Source organism: Diprion similis, chromosome 10 (genome assembly GCF_021155765.1).
Source record: "Diprion similis isolate iyDipSimi1 chromosome 10, iyDipSimi1.1, whole genome shotgun sequence".
Taxonomy (NCBI): domain Eukaryota; kingdom Metazoa; phylum Arthropoda; class Insecta; order Hymenoptera; family Diprionidae; genus Diprion; species Diprion similis.
In genome coordinates this window covers 5,779,777-5,797,224 of record NC_060114.1, presented here as the reverse complement: position 1 = coordinate 5,797,224, position 17,448 = coordinate 5,779,777, and the positions used below count along the sequence as shown (strand labels likewise).

General features: G+C 40.7%; 1 protein-coding gene across 3 annotated transcripts in view; it reads right to left on the bottom strand.

Annotated features, from left to right (window-relative positions):
• Window positions 1–17,448, bottom strand: part of LOC124411655 — a 38,105-nt gene that overhangs the window by 11,551 nt on the left and 9,106 nt on the right. For 2 of the 3 annotated variants that reach the window (XM_046890907.1, XM_046890908.1), the window contains exon 2: window positions 2,048–2,532. In XM_046890907.1, the coding sequence (XP_046746863.1) occupies window positions 2,048–2,532 (485 nt within the window). Of the gene's footprint in view, window positions 1–2,047; window positions 2,533–13,717; window positions 15,442–17,448 lie in introns of those variants that run through there. The other variant, XM_046890909.1, reaches the window with a different exon arrangement.

Genomic DNA, 17,448 nt, shown 5'->3' with positions numbered 1-17,448 from the left:
TTTCCGAGAATGAGTCAATGTTGCTACAAGTTGTTATTCGTTCAGTAATTTCGTTGGCATAATCCATTTTCAAATAGCAAAGATAGAGTATATTCCCAGAATGGAAATGGGTATCAGTGATCAGTGAAGTTCAGACTTTGTAGGCTCAATAGAGGATTCTATATCTTGACTAACACTCGCTAAACACCTGTGCTCAATTAGTGTTTATATCGATGGATACAACACTATCAATTGGATATCAGTAAACGCCGATACTACTTGTCAGATATTTTTGTTCCATGAAACCTAATCGAAGTTATAAATCTCTACGCAGGAGAGATTGGAAACTGTACATTTGAGTATTAATGTACACAGGAAATGATGATGGTTGAAATGGAGAGCGTAATAGACGCTTGCTTTTGGGATCAGCTACTTTCAGGAGTCTGGAAATTTTTCTAGCAATGAGTGTGGCCAAGTTGAACCATCATACAGACTGTTTTTCTCTTTTATCGTGCCGTAGGGCCATTTTTAACTATCGTGACAGGACTATGATTGTAATCTCACATCAGTAGTTGTACCCACGGATAGCTTCAATCATGGCACAGCGGCTTCGGGAGATCAAGACACTCTGCTAGCATTTACAGAGGCGCGATTGATACCAGTATCGGTATACACACCAATCGAGCACATGTAGTTGACGAGTGACCGTAAAGGATAAGTGTTTAGCAAATCACCGTCGCAGATTGAAGCGATCCCTATCTTATTCGCAAGTCACACGTCACTAGTAAAAATTTAGCTTCCGGAAGTCTGCTTGCATTTTTCACAGAAAGACAACAGCTTCATTCGAATTTTAACATATAGTTTCAACTGAAAACCGTTCAGATGTCGAATTCCAGAAACTGTGTGATGTGTTTCAAGGACTTTCCTGTGGTTTCTTGTAATAGTTTCCGCTCAACAAGAAAAATGAGTGTAATCAAATCCAACGTCGCCGTCAACGTGATATAATGAATGTGATTAAAGTGTAATGTATAATGTGTTATCACACATACTATAACGATATAGTTGAGATAACACTTCGAAATTGACTCTGTTTACAATATAGTCAACTGCGACGTTTACTGTGTACAATATGCACATTTGATGTATATAAAAACACTATAACACAAAATTATACTACAATATAAGTACAAAGGTCGTATCATAATGCCGACAATACCGATTTTCCTTTACACAAAGTTCAAAGTGATGGGTAACAATATTTTAGACTGTCATGTTTCTGTATACAATAATCAAGAGACATAAATATTTCCACAATAAATCAAAGAGTTATTGTGATTTGAAGTGATATCGAACAACCATAAGTAATTTCATATAACTTTAAACGATATAGTGAGTGACTACCTCATTAAAAATTACTGACATATACGATATGAAAACTTTTCCATTCGCAGACTCCAAAAATTTCAACTCTCACGAAATGTAGGTTTGCTCGTGCAAAAAAATCATGTAAATTGAACATTGACTCATTCAATAACTAGTCAACGGAAGTTTCTCGCTAATTGTATCACCGTTATCAACAGTAAGGAAATTTTGTGAACGGCTTACTGATCACTGATGTTATTTTACAGAATTCGAAACGATTATATAGAACAGTTTTAACTGACTTCAGAGAAATTATTCAACAAGACTTGACATGGATTCACCGACTCTGTGTCTTTATACGGTTTTAAGATTTTTAATGACTTCGTATCGCCTCAGGCGAAAAATAACTGAACATACCATGTAGGAAGTTAAAAGGTTTGAAATTACTTCAACTGAATTGTTAGAACCTCACCAGAATTTCACTTTTCTCATAACTGTCAGTTTCACGTCAACAGCGAGACATCATATTCCAAAAATTTTTAGCCAAGAATTGTAGACTTGTAATAAAAATGACTTCGATTTACTTAAAGAGAGACGAAGTCTTTTAAGGTCACTTAAATTTATCAAGTTTTGACAACAACTCTCGACGAAGATACCTGCTATAAGAGTATATATGAATTTGATATTTGAGTTTGACCACACTAACCTTGCTAGAGTCGCCTCCTTCCATTTTAAGAGCATGAGCTCGAGATCTGCAGTGTTTATAGAGGTTCGATTTGGTCTTAAAGGCGAACCCGCAAGGAACGCATGGATAGGGTCTCTCATTAGTATGAGCCCTGATGTGTTTCTGTAGTACGCTGGGTTTGGCACAGGACAATTTGCAGTACGGGCATACGTATCCACTCTTCCTGCCCTCGTTGGCTTCCCCCTCAGGCTCGGGGACAGCCTCAGTCTTCGCTGCTGGTTCCTTCGCCGAATCCTCTCCACCATCTTTCTCCTTACGATTACCAGGGATCCGGCTATCCGAGGCTGTTTCTCGCTTGGATTCCATCGGCACCGCCTCTGTCGTCGCCATCTTCTTGAATTTCTTGTGCAAGTATTTAGGTTCGCCATCGTTGTTGTTGTTATTATTGTTGTTGTTGTTATTGTTGTTATTCAACTGCGAGTCTGTCATTGCCACAGTATGGGTCTCTGCAACAACAAAATATAGAAAAAACAGCTCCATTAGAATGACTGTTAGTACATACTATTACAAATATCAACGATTAGCGACAGACATTACGATCATTTTTCTCTTCTTACGTAAAAGCATTCATCGTTCACACCTTGAAAAGAAAATCACTGGGACCATTAAGGAAAGGAAGGCTCGCTGCAGGAAAGGAATACAGTAAGACATGGTGTAGTTTTGCGAGGTCTGGGAACTTCTAACAGTTATGGTCGACTAAAACGACAATTCACCGGGCGACAATGTTTATTTACTTTCTTTTTCAGTCATGAAAACATTGTGTAGAAAGAGTAAATGTAATTCAAACAAGACTTGAGTATATGCATGATATCGTCGGTGACCTCAAAATGACTAACACAACCCGGTAGGTATAGCAGAGTACAGACTACTAGGATAAGGGGACTGAGGATCGTAACTTTGGAATGGTTTCAAGTTATTAGGTAAGAAGCTGTTACCATCTACGAAGGATACTTATGGTAGTGTTCATTTTGCATGTGTGACAGATCAGAGAGAGTATTAAACTCTGTCTTCGCTATGAGGAAGCAAGATAGAATAGTTAACAATTCATGATAGTAGGAATGATTTATCGTACAGGAAGTAGATTCCTGTTCTATCCAAGCACACTAATGTCTGATGTCAATCGCATTCTGAGAAATTGCAATATTTTTATGATGGTTTTGAAGAAAATGGAAATTATTGTATATTCGTTGTATGAAGCTTTTGTTACAGCGATTGTTGTATATTCATGATATCCATGGTAATGGATTTCAATGAAAACTGCAACTCTGATTGCAACTACGAGAAACCAAAAGCAACGGTGGTAATCCAAACGAAACCTGATTTGTATGTCATGACAGGGTATATATAAAATACGTGCATAAAATCAGATAACATACGTTTCCCAGAGATTGGTATATATGCGTTTTATTACAGTTATAAACGTAAACGGTGGGTGTTTATTTTTAAATATCGAACGATAACAAATTCGCTTCCTAAAATAATGATAGCCTTCGAATAAAATTCCACGATTACCTCAATATACAGGATAATACGGCATGTGTCCTGTCGGAAGAGAAATCTGTTCTACCGACGCACGCTACGCTCGGTAAACACGAATGCGAAGCTACCGATGGTCACCATGCAAGCCCGTTCAGCGGTGCCGAAACATCTCCGAGATTTTTTTACAAATTAACACAGGTATATAGGTATTCAAAAATTATAACGCCTGACAATCATCACCGATAACCAACGGTTCTTTTTCCGAATTATTTTTTTAAGAAAAACAGCAGAATTTTATTCACTTGGCTAAAGGTAAGCGTTGATTGGCTGGGATTTGAACCGAGAACTGTGATTTGTACAGTTTAGAACTCCGAAGATTTTCCTATCGCTGGACCCTCTGAGGCGAAAAATACGGATAATTACGCGACCCGTTTTACCGACTGTGCTAAAACCAATATTGACGATCACAGAGGATACCAATCAAACAGAATGATAAAACGTTAAAAGACGAAGTGTAAAATATTCTGCGCTAGATATTCCCTTCGCTTACGAATGTTTCACGGTAACCGGTTGAAACTGTGTCCGTTATAAATAAAATGTTGAGTATACAACGAAGTAATTTGTCTATTATATGGTACCTGCTACTCGTCTTTGGAGAAGTTATTCAACGTGTAGTAACGACGCGGGATTTTGAATCCGAAAGGCCTTCAGCCAGAAGATGGAGGCGGGGAGACAGGCAGGCAGGCAGGCAGGCAGGATTCACCAGCGTGCGCGGTCTCGTTGGGCAATTTTGCCAATTCTTATAAATAGCTAGTCCTAAAAATAGCGGGTAGTAGCGTTTTGGCGGCGCCGCGACTGGCGACAGTCGCCAGGGGCCCAAGGCATGGGTGAGCCTAGCGCCTAGAAGCCCAACGTCGTCGCTTCGTCGCCGTTTTCATCGCAAGACGCGCGGTTTTCTCGACCTGCGGATGCCTGGGAGGAGGCGAGAAGAAGGGGGAGAAGAAGCGGATGGAGGAGGAGGAGGAGGAGGAGGAGGAGGAGGAGGCACGGGCAGCCACGAAGTGAGAAATGAGAGCCGACGTCGCATATCTACGTCATGATATACCGTGGCTGTTTACGATCCCGGCGTCGAGAAAAGACAAGTAAACTAATTTATTCCGACTTTGAATAATTCGAATTCTTTTACAACGGACAGGATTATACTTGATCCGATCCATTTTCCCTCTCTATGCTGTTTCGAGTTTTGCAACATTCTTCGCTGCGATAAAATAGAGACACATAAGCGTAACGTTAATACAGTTTTCTTTGTTTCTACTCACCCGGCACGCGGACCAGAATTCAGTCAATTATTTATGTTCTGAATCAACACGCGTAGCACCGCATGAGGATGACGATTGTTATTAGTTTACTCCTTTTTTTTTTACTTTTCTCTATCCATATCTGATCATCGTTGGGGCTCACCGTTGAAAACGTGCATCAGGGTCTCGGTGTCGCGGACATTCGTAGAAAGTCCCATTGTTAGTATAATTTGTCGATCCGAACCGCGAGAATTCGTATTCCTCTGTAAGTTTACACTGCTTGGTTAGCACCGATTTACGTGCTCTTCGCTATAAATAGTTGAGTTTTTCCCTGTATTTTCCAATCGTTTCTACCGCGGTTACTCCAACATTCCACTTTGAAGTATCATTACAAAGTTTACAAAGTTCAACTCCGAGCAAATATGCAGTATTTATTCTTCTGTTGTTGTTATTGACAACCATAGAGTATAGCAAATATCGATGAAGGATTTCAAGGAATTGAAATGTTCAAACGAATACGATAGAAAGTGAAATGGATTCATTACTAATCCACGCTGAAAGTGATATTTTTGAATTTGCATCGTTTAATGTGCTTCGTCATGAACGCAGAGGGGGTAATTTCCTTGAAACTGAACATGCACAATATGAATCGGTGTTATGCAAACGACTTGTGCACTTTTGTACTTCACGGTAAGCAACTAAGTTGGTACGTATAAACTCGTTTGCATGTTAAAGTTGATGAAGAAGGGCAGGGGACATTACAGTTGTAATTGCCGTCGCCTTATCGACACAGAATATACACAAACTACAGCAACATGAGTAGGAGTAGGAGTAGGAGGAGGTGGAGGTGGAGGTGAAGGAGGAAATAGAGGTGGAGGCGAGCAACAATGAACATAAATTATTATACGGTGCTCTTTAACAGCAAAGGCTCAGTGACGACACGCAAATACTTCATCCCATCTATCTGTACCTTATATCTTTATATGCATATAAACCGAGTCATACGTATTACCTATTATACAATACCTATTGGGTATTTACACTTGTGTTATATGATATATAGCATTGCAGGTGTATTCTTTTATAAATAATGACAGTGAAAAATAAAAATTGCCTAACTATACGGCAGATATGCACGTCTTTGTTTCCATTTTGTCGATGGTTGAGAAGGTCATGGATCAGCGCCCATTATTTTAAGTAACTAAAGCTGAGTGGAATTCGCGAAATTAAACTTTTGTATGTTCGAGAACTAATCGACGAATATCTTTTCGAAATTATAATCAGAAAACTAGTCGAATGATTATGATAATGCTCAACTTTATCTCAGCAAGTTTTTTTTGACATGTTTCTTCAAAATAAGACCCCAATTCAAAGCAAGGAGTAATTACTATAATTTATTTTCTCAAACGAGATAAATTCAGGTTTACAAAAATCTTTGACTAACTTAAAAATAAATATAATTCCTGTTTCAAGTCTGTCTTTTTTCTATTCATTGTTTATTCTGTTATCAACTTTTAATAAAGCGAATCCTGTATTGTAAGCTTAATTTTTTTTCAACCATGTTCTTATTTAATTTTTAGCCAAAAAATCCTAGCATGTGAAACTATTGGTTACTGCATTCTGCAGACAAACAAGAAAAAGTTCGTCGCTCGTCAAGGTTGGGAATATGAAACGGCGCCAACTTCACGAAGTGTAGGTGTAGGTATACGGATACTATAGAAGACACGATAATAAATTTCCCTGCTGTCACCTATACGGCGTGAGCATAACAAAGAGACTCTCCCATCTTCTTTTGACATTATACCTTCTTTCTCTTTTTCATTATTCCTTTTTCTTCTTCTCTGACACCCTCCTCCGATCCACCCACTTTTCCTGAATCTTACAACAACGTCAGTCTATATATATATATATATATATATAATATCGCAATAACGGGAGTTACAAAGATTACGAAGGCGGTCCTCGAATTCATGCGGGTGTAATAATCCTATTATATTTATAATTGTGCGTCATCCAGCATCACATACGCCGTTCATTAAGGCATCTGTTCTCTCCCTCCTTGTCCTCCACACCTCCTCCGCAAGTCATTTTGTTAGACACACAGGCACACAATTTTTATACCGAATTCACAAGTTTTATTATCTTTGTACCCTATTACCGTCATAATTCTTTTCTCTCAGTTATACAGTCCGTTCTCCCCGTCATGCCATGTCGTCAAAATCATTTACATTTACCGAAGGTCTTACAGTGAAGTCATTTGAATTAATTTGATGAAATCCCGAAGTGTCATTTGAATTTTTCACTTCAAGTTACGAAACCACTTCAAGTTTTCCCAAGCGTTCTAAATATGTCTTTACGTGCAAATACCGGCACATTGGGATCTAAAATACTTGATGTCAACAGCTCTCGAAATAAGGTCGGTGAGATATAACAAAATCCAGTACGAAGCTTATTCGAAATGTTAAAAAAAAAAGAGAAGATTCTTTGTAGGATAGAAATGGTGATATTTGTCAGTTCCTTACAGTTCCTTTTCAAATTCTAAGTTAGTAACAACGTTTCGTTGCTTCTTAAAACGTAAATTGATTGTCAGGAACCAGTTTGTGCCTAATTAACAACTATATATCTGTAACAATATTAAACCTCATGTTTCCGGTCTTCAAACTACTCCCAAAGTATCCCATAATACTATATTCCCAATCTCCGAAATAGAAGAATCTGTATCCATCGTAATATCTATGAAAGTATATATATATAAATACTGCAGAAATACGTAAGTTATATACCTATAAAAGGTCCATAATCCATAATATCGCGTCTCTATTTCTCAGTGCATTCGTTGAATCTGCCGCGCCGTTCTGGCGGTGGCAAGCTCACGAGAGGGGGGAGGAGGGATCGTTATGGGCTTACATAGTGCGTAAAGCTACGACACACATGCGCATTACCACCCGACCGAAAGACCGAACGGATATGCATACACCCTCTTTTTGTCAAATGGTCTGAAATCGTGATATGAGGATGTCTGGTGTTGTTTTTTTTTTTTTTTCCTTTTTCCTTTTTCCATTCTGCTCACTGTGTGTATGCAGATTATGTGCGTATGATATGAATCACGCATGCAATTATGACAGTTGTTATATGTATGTCAGATCGCATCATCTGTTCACACTGATCAATCATGTCTGCTGTCTTCTTGTGTGTTTGTTATTTGCATGAAAATGTATGGGATTTCATCGAACGATGATAATTCTAATCATTTAATCGTAACGACACGTGTGAGCCTTGACCGGTGTATCGTAGTGTTTGAACTGTATGCTGATTTTTCCCGTATATTTTTCTCCTTCGTTTATCGCAGAATTTGTTTTTTTATCGTAAAAAGTGCACGCAGTGTTTTCGTTGTTATAGTAGTAATTGTATTTGTTTCATCATTGTGATTGTTTTTTAATCTTTTTTTTTCAATATATCGATGTATAGCTTTTTACATCGTAATCGTTCCATTATTTTTATGGTCATTGTTCACCATCGGTCGGGTTCAATTTTTCATCTTATTATATAGTTTCTACTCGTCTCGTTTACTTCAATTTGTTCTTCTATCGGTAGTTTAAAATATTTATGAGAAAAATCTCTTCCGTAATACAGAAGAGTTTTGAACAAAAATTCTGATTCAAAAAGCTGTTCAAAACAATCGTACCAAAGGTCTTAGTTTGATGACAAAGGAAAAAATTGCAGCAGATAAACGCAGATTATTAAATGTCGGAATATTCTGCGTTGATAAAATAGGGAGAACAGAGAAAAGAATTGTACGATATTCGGATTGAGAGATGCGAGATAAAAATGGAATGCAATGAGGGATCAATTAACGCGCTCCACATTCTGACCCGACCTACAATACATGATGAATCGCAATTTGCAAACTATTCACGTACAGTAATTTCAAAGTTACACCTACGTTCAACTCTATTTGATGATTTCTGTGTCCATTCATCTATACCGTGAAAAGAACGTACGAATGTGATATATACATGTACAATAAACATCACGAAGTGAATTGACTCGACGTTCTGTTCTCGTATGACGACGGGGCGAAGGAGAAGGAGAAGGAGGAGAAGAACGGATCGCGTTGCAAGTTGAGAGTGCGTTGCACAGTCGGCACAGATGTGTAGCAGCACTCGGTGTTTGTGCACATTGTGTACAGACACACGTATTATATCCGCTGCTAGAGAATCCCGGACTATGACGAATGAGTCACGAACACTCAGCGGCGGTTCCCGACTCTGAGTGAGACTCTCTTCGTGCCGAAGTAACTCACACCGACCGCAAAAGGCCGAGACACAGAACAACCAGATGCAGTTGGACGAACCCTGATGAAGATACAGTAGATTCGTTATTTGTGGTCATTGTACGAATTGTAGGGACCTTGGAAAAATTCTGTGTCCATCGATTTGATTTGTAACCTCTTTGATTAATCAATTCACGACTGGAATTCGATTTTGGACAAGTTTTTTTAATACTTGGTACACTTTATTATTAGAAAATTATTGTTTGATTACAATTAGGTCAAAACACCTCGGCACCGTTCGTGGATGTAACCTCAGTTGACACGTTAGGAATATGGCTGGGTTAGGATCAGAATCTGTGCATATTTACTACGAAATAACTTGCTAAAAGTTTTGCTGGTCGCTAAATTCGGCAGATTATACAAAAATCGGTCATTGATATTCTTTATCGCGCATTCGTTGGTTTGTTTAGTTTCTTTCCTTGAAAGGTAGGTCAGCTACTTCTCATTATATGTAAGCCCATGAACTCAATGTCGAATAATTCGTGGAAATCCGATGAATGTTGCTACTTTGAATGGAATTGACAGTAATTCGGATTAAAAAGTTTCTTCACGAGGGAAGAAATATTTGTATCAAGGTTACGTTCGGAAACACTTGTTGAATTTCCATTGCAGTGTTTCATAAATTGATGTAGGTATTCCAACATTTAGTAGTGCGCAGTTCAGATATATAATAGCGCAGCAGTTTTACTTCGTGGAAGTCATTAAATAATCGTAAGTGTTACTGAAATTTTCAACGAACCTGGACCAGGTCCTCCTTTGATTTTATTTTCAGTTATTGGATTCCACTTCACGAATTTTCTTCGACAAGAATCACACTCCATAAATATTTTTTCCGATATATTTATCAGCCAATCGTTCAGGTTATGCATCGCTAATTTATTCGTACATTCTAAGAGCATGGAACGTGATTTTCCATCCTGAATGTATTGTAGCACCAAACACGCGCCATTTGTAAAGATACGATTGTTATGTACCGCACTGTTCGAAGCACGGTTCATCGAAATACTTAGTTGCGGGTAAGAAAATCAAAAGGAAGGCAAAAAAAAACTTGAGCATTTTTCAGCAAGTTTGGCAATTCGACAGCACACAGTTCTTTTATGGTTAAAATACTGTCTGATCTTCTTTATGTCAAATTAAAGCATTCATGAAGAACAGAAAACAAGTTTTTAATAGTTTATTTTATTTTTGTTACATTATTTTAACGATTTTCTCGAAACGTGGTTCTTCAAAACGGTGGACACTCTCAAAGGAAGTGGATCTTCCTTTTTTATGAAGTCATTTTCAACCTCATAAAATAAATTCAAAGAAAAAAACTAATAAGCGTTTAGAAATTTGCTTTCTGTTCATCACGAGTGCTTTGATTTGACATAAAAAAAAAAATCAGACTGATCAGCCTATTCTAAAAATCGTAAAAAAACCATCGACAATCAGCTATCTTTCGACCCGTTACACTAGGATGATCCCTCTTAAAGCCCAGCATAAAATGTTCGCGCAAGGGACGTCGACGCAGGTAGCTCTACGGCAAGTGACCACCAATTTGCAGGTGTATTCTCAGAATTTTATAATATCCTAGTGCCGTTGAACCATGTTCAAGAAAATATTCGCAAGTCGGGATTGTCATTACAGGTGAAGAGCTACAAAAAATCCAATGATAACTTTTAATACTTTATGGGATCTAAATGTCATCGAAAGAAAATTGTATTCGAAGAGCGAAGGTTTCTTTTTATATTTTATTGCTTCGCAACCTACGGAAATAGGAGACTATACTTTGTTCCTCTATAAAAGTGCAAAGTTCAAAAAATTTTACGCACTACCGCATGTGGCAATTTGATGGAATCCGGGTGATTGATGAGTTGAAGTCTCTCCTCGCTCTTTTGCCAAGAACTAAAAAATATTTCAGTGTCATCGATCGTTCTGACGTGTGGAAATAACCGTCTGAATAACTACAGGAAGCGTTTGGCAAACGTCTTACGCAACAAGTAAAGCTGTCAATGCTGTTTCGAACTTTATTTTAGACGCGTGTCAAATTTTATAAACACATCTTTTGGATACACTTTTCAGTATTCAAAATGACTGTTGGATTCTTTAGGTAGGATACGTTCCATGGTGTTTTGAAGACAGCTTTCGGTTTTCAGATTTCGACAGTACTTCCTCTTGCTTTCAAGATCTCTCGAGACTGTATTTCGAATACCTTTGTTAATTCAGAAATACTTAACACGCTCACCACATTTTATACGTTTTCTGAATGCATATCGCATTCGGAACGTTCATGAGACGCATTTAGTCCGTACGAAAAATTTTGTAACGACTTAATATCGCGTTTCACATGCAATCAAGGAGTCACGTGTCTCCTTTTTGCACGATTAAACCCTCAAGATTTACTCCATTTTTTTAGGAATGTGTAGTGAAAACCCTGTGCCATTATTGCTGAACCCATCATTCTGTCTCCCCAGACTCAAGACTTTCGAATCTGTATTGAATTGGTATTCAACTCATCGTTTCTCAGATCTCTTACGTTGTTCTAATGCATTCCGTGTTTAAATTTATCAGCGAGGAATATTATTCTGTGACGTCTCTCGCAGAAGCACTTTAAAGTCCAGTTCCATTTTATGAACTCATCGTTACAACTAACGTCTCTCAACTTCAATACTATTGACGTATTCGGAAAGAAGGTCATTGAGCGCATTAGGTGCTTGTTTATGTATTTATTACGTAAATTATCCATATTTCGTCTCCAAAATGGGTGAAAACGTCTTCAAGTCCGATTAAAAAAAAATGCGTATCAAACCCAAGGTGTTCTAAAACCCATTTTTTTTTTAGATAATACGCCTTTCAGATATATTTTCAACCGGGAAACTGTTTGGAAAGACAAAATTTCCTGAACGACTTATTGATCTTCTAGAAGGTAAATTTTTCGAAACACGCTATATTGTTCCAAGAAATAACTGATAATTTTCAAGCGATAATTGAATTACCTCGTCAGAGCGTTATTACCATTGACTGTTAATCATCGTCGGCGGACGTGATAAAATGATTGAAAGGAAAAAGAATAAACAAAGTAGTATAGCTGATGAGAAATTCACATTTTTCGGGGAACTGTTTTTAAACACTAATTACAACAGCGGTCGATTATTATTGGTGGCTTACGGTTAACGGATCGAACATTATACTGGTATATAGTATAGTATAATATCCGCATTACATATCTCAAGTTATCAGTCATGTGACGATAACGATTTTTTCTTGCCTTTCTTTTCCGAACCAGCAACGCTTTCCGTTGCTGCAGAGTTGGGGAAACAAGTGTGCACAGAGTCGCTCTGCTGTTCATAAACACATAATAAATAATATATCAATGCGCGGTTACAAATTCCAAACATCGGTAATACGTTCTTTCCAAACGCATGTATGAATACACACACGTACACACGTAAGCATACGGTCCATACGATCAGTGATTAGAGGTGATCGGGTTAAAGCACTGTGATGAAATCACAACGGGAATCCCTCCTCGATGATGAGAAGAAGTAGTAGAAGAAGTGGAGGGACCGTAAAAGTAATTTTGGATCCCACTAAAACGCCTATAGATGATGCTACGAGGTCGTTCGGTCCGCCAGCCAGCCAACCGTCACAAGCAGACCCGGCTTTGCCAACCAGATGTCAGCCCGTCGAGAGAACAGAGTGTGTGAAAGAGAGAGAGAGAGAGAGGGAGGGTTCCATAATAAAATACAATGGCCTCGTGTTTGCCACCATTCGTGTAAGCGAGATTCTTTTACTACGAAGAATAACTTCGCTCCACGTGAATTAGAATCCTTATCACATTGACATGAGAGTTTGTAGTGACCAATGATCGGGCGTTCGAATTCCAAATATTCCAGTAACCATAAAACCCGATTAGTCGGTCTTTCGTTCAGAGGTCTGATCGAGAGTTGCAAATACGACGCTAACTCACCAAGTCCAACGCCTCAATCAATGCTTGGAATTCACTTATGACTTATTTATAGCGAGGGGAAGGGGGGGATGAGACAGGGTGGCGGGGAGTAAGCTTGAGGTACTCCGTCGTCTGATTCAGCAACGGAGGCTTCTCGTTGCTTGCGCATTTAGCGGAGCTACTAGTGTGAAATTTGCCTTGAGTACTTGGAATATTACTCGTGCTTGGCGGAGGCGGATGCGGAGGGAAAGGAGCGGGTTTCAAAGAGCGAGAAGGCGGAGGAGTCACTGCTTCGTCCGGCTCGCGCGGTTTAAAGCGTGCTAAACAACGGTGTATCACCACCGATAGCGACGTAGTTGAAGGAGAGATAGATAGGAGGATAGAAGGAGGGAGGGAGAGAGAGAGAGAGGAGAAAATACGCAGAGTGGGAGGCAAGAGGCAAGCAATGAGCAAAGCCAGCAGCCCACACGCGCATTTCACACACACAAACCTGCAACGGACTTACACACTCCAGGAAAGAGAAAGAGAGGGAGAGAAAGAGAGAGCCATTTCGTCCGCCAACGGGGCAGAGTGAAAAGGGAATATTAGTTCACCTGTCGTCATGGCAACGCCGCCTCGCCGCCGCTCACTTGTTACTCCATCGGCATAGCTCGGTCCTGGCTCGTCTCGCAGCCTCCGTAAGAATACGAATCGCAATAATTCATTGCACACACACTAAGAGACACACACACGCACGCGCGCGCGCGTGTACACTGTTTTTTTTTACTCTCTCTTTTCCTTCGTCTTTCTTTCTTCTCCCGCAACGTGTTCGCCTTATTCTTGTTGCACCGTGTATTAATATTATCCTTTCACGGACGTCCGTGAAAAAGGCTAGTCGTGTCGTCACTGAACTCGATATTCCGTTTTTCTTTTTTTTTTTTGTTGTTAAACTTGTGTTACACTCTCCAGCTTTCTTCCACTTCGATTCTTATTTCCTTTCGTTCACAATTGTTGTAAATAAAATTCAACAATATTATAACTTGTTAATATTACGATCACAGAAAAACACGCATTCGTTATAATATGACAAATGTTTAGGCGCTGGTATTATAATTATTATTATTATTCTTCTTGTTGTTGTATAAATTATACGTTTCAATCACTTTCGCATTCACGTGTTATTCACCATAGGTTTATAGATATATAACATCAATTTACAAAAACTTATTATTATATCAATCAGACTATACATGTGCAACTCGATGTTTTCCTTCACATAAGAATAATTTATTCCACGTTAGTTGAAGTTGACGGATGATAATTACGACCGGCGCACCACATCATTAATCACAACATCAAGGTTTGAGGTGACAAATATCCCCTCATCTATCTCGTCGAAGGTACATAATAATTTTAACAACATCAGTAGTCGAGACGAAAAACGGTGGTGCACTTGACGCGGAGTTTTTCTTCTTCCTTCCAACCCTCTTCAACGTCTCTATTCCCAATAAATATCAGAGGAGCGAAAAGAGCGTCACGTCACGTTCCTTTACAGTGGATTTTCTTCAATTCGAAAGAGCCGAGCATATCGCGCGCGCGGCCGTCGTACTCGACTACTGTGAAACGACGACGTTCTTCGGTCTTGGAGGAGTTGACGGAGCCGACCCGCCGCCACTCACACGAAAACACACACACACACACTTCTTTGCCTCCTGCACCGCCGCCCCTCCTCGACCCACTCTTCTCTTCTCTTCTCTTCGCTCTTCTTCTCTTCCTCTTTCTTGTCGCCACCGGACTGAATCTTCAGACTCGGTTGGCACGCAGAGCAGAGGAGAGAATAGGTAGGTGCGCTGCGATTTGAGGACAGAAGAGCATGGTCAGATGAGTGTCCCTCCCTCCCTCCCACCCGTCCCTTCGACGAGTCACTCGCAGGAGTAACCGGCGGACTAAACGACCGACCAACTTCTCTTGTTATCCACTTGCCAACGTCGTCCGACGTCAATCTGTTTGCTATGCAAATCCGGGACGAGTCCGAAGTAATGCCTCCCGCTGCTGCTGTTGCTGATGCTGATGCTGATGCTGCTGTTGGCGGTGACGTTGAGACCGCAGTAACACCGCCAGAGTCGCGACACAACGACGATTCACGATATTATCTCCTCCCCACCGACGACGACGCAACAACGCATAAGAGGTATGCTGCTACCATGCTGTTGCTGTTGCTGCTGCTGATGGTGGCGTCGTGAAACACCGCTGTGCGTTATTAGTCATTGCCCGCCGCACAACGAGGCGATACAATCCCAGCTGCTTGCATGCACACGATTATTATTGCGCATGTAGCTACTGTGCTCGATGAATAAAACAGCCGAGCTCTCTCTCTCTCTCTCTCTCTCTCTCTCTCTCGCGAGTGGTTTCTCCGATAGTTCTCTTCCTCTACGCCCCCACCAGATCCGCAAGTCACACGCACACAGGTATACGCAATATTGTGTGAATTCTTCCTCTTCTTCTTGGATACGATATTGCCAATCGCGGATATATAGATGGATGGATGGATATTAGATAGGTGATAGACTTAAGTGGGTGTATACAGAGGTAGTGTTAGTGGGAATAGTAATAGTAATAGTAATAGTATATAGGTATGTATAGGTATAAAGTAATGCCTACCGACTGACTGACGTCATTTGCGCCCGCCTAATTGCACACCACTTATTCAAACGCCGCCACCGAGGCACACGTATGCACACACGTATTACAAAACACACACGCGCACATAAATCCTGTCCTTTTCAACTTTTGGTTATGCGTGTTTGACAGAATTATTATTGTGATCTTCCTTCTTTTTTTATTTACTAGCAATGTATTTAATCGTTATATTCACAACTTCGCTTTTTAAATTTTTGTGTTTCTTGTTATCGAAATTGATTACTCAACGACGTTTAGTAACGAGAACATGTGATGAACGAAAACGCAACCGTTTCCACAACATCGTCGAACAACATCTGTCATCACGTGCGATTAAAACATACAACCATTTCCACGAGTTACGAAACTGTATGCGAATTTAGAGTAAACAAAAACAGTGTTAAATCGCTTGAATAAAGTACTAAACTAACAATAAGAAGAAACCGGATAAAACTAAACGTAAAAGTATATCTCGTTTACACCTGTGTTACCGCATCTTGTTTGATGTCTTTTTATCATTATTATTGATTAATGGTGTTTAAAAAGAAGAGATAAAAGGATGTTTAATTCACTTGTTATTAGCGAATGCGAGCCCCTCGCAAGACGGCGTCGCAGAGGCTAAGTTCCTACGGTTACTCCTCCGTCACGATCGTACGTGTCACTGGTTACTGGTCGCTTAGAAGCGTGATGCGGGTGGTGCGGCGTGGTGCGGTGCGGTGCGGTGGCGGGGCAGTCGGAGGTTCTCTCTTCTCTCTCTGTTTGTACTTTCGGGAAGTTCGGAACTCCCGACTCTGACGTCACTCGGGCGGCAGGCAGCACATCACGGTTCCCCGATTCACGCACTGTTTACGTTCGTACGCCGGTCGGTGCCACGGGTTAGAAGGGGGGGGGGGGGAAGAGACGAACTAAGCCAGCAATGGGAGGGGGAAAGGCCGCCCTTCCATCAAGCTGAAGCCTCACTCTGTCTCTCTATCTCTCTCTCTCGCCCTCTCCCGATTGTGTTGATTTGAAAAAGATGAATCGCGTTTCACCCTCGAAGACAGAACTAACCGGATGACCAAACGATCGTCCGCGATTTACGCGCACGCGGCAGCAAAGGCTCGGTGTGATCAAACATCAATTTCACAAGGTATAGACCCATTTCACTGGCGAAACGGGAATTAGAAACTACGACGCCTCCAGGAGTTCCTTCGGGCCGCTGCTGTTGCTGATTGTGTCGCTTCTACGTTGTGTGCGTGCGTGGTTTGTGGTGGGGCAACAGGGTAAACTAGACGCTTGACGGCGGCTGATGAGAACGCGGAAAGCGGCAGAGGGGGGACCGGGTTAAAGGCGCTGCACCGTGTGCCACGGTCTCCTTTTACGCACGTCATACGCGGAGGAAATGCTCTGCGCGTAACGTGTCAGGTCGTCGCGGTTAAATTGTCTCCCTATTCTGGCTTTGTCACAGGTTCAAAACACGCAGCGGGGGTGCCCGGATCCTCTCGTGCTCGTTCGACGTCGCCACGCGGTTCTCCCTCTCCACTCCCCGCCTTATGTGTTATTATTCTTCCCCTACTGGCTGTAGGTATTACGCAACTGATCATCGGCTCGCTGGCTACGGATTCGACCTCGCAGCCCCGTCCCTCCGCGGGTATCCTGATCGCAGCAGCGGTGGCGGCGGCGACGA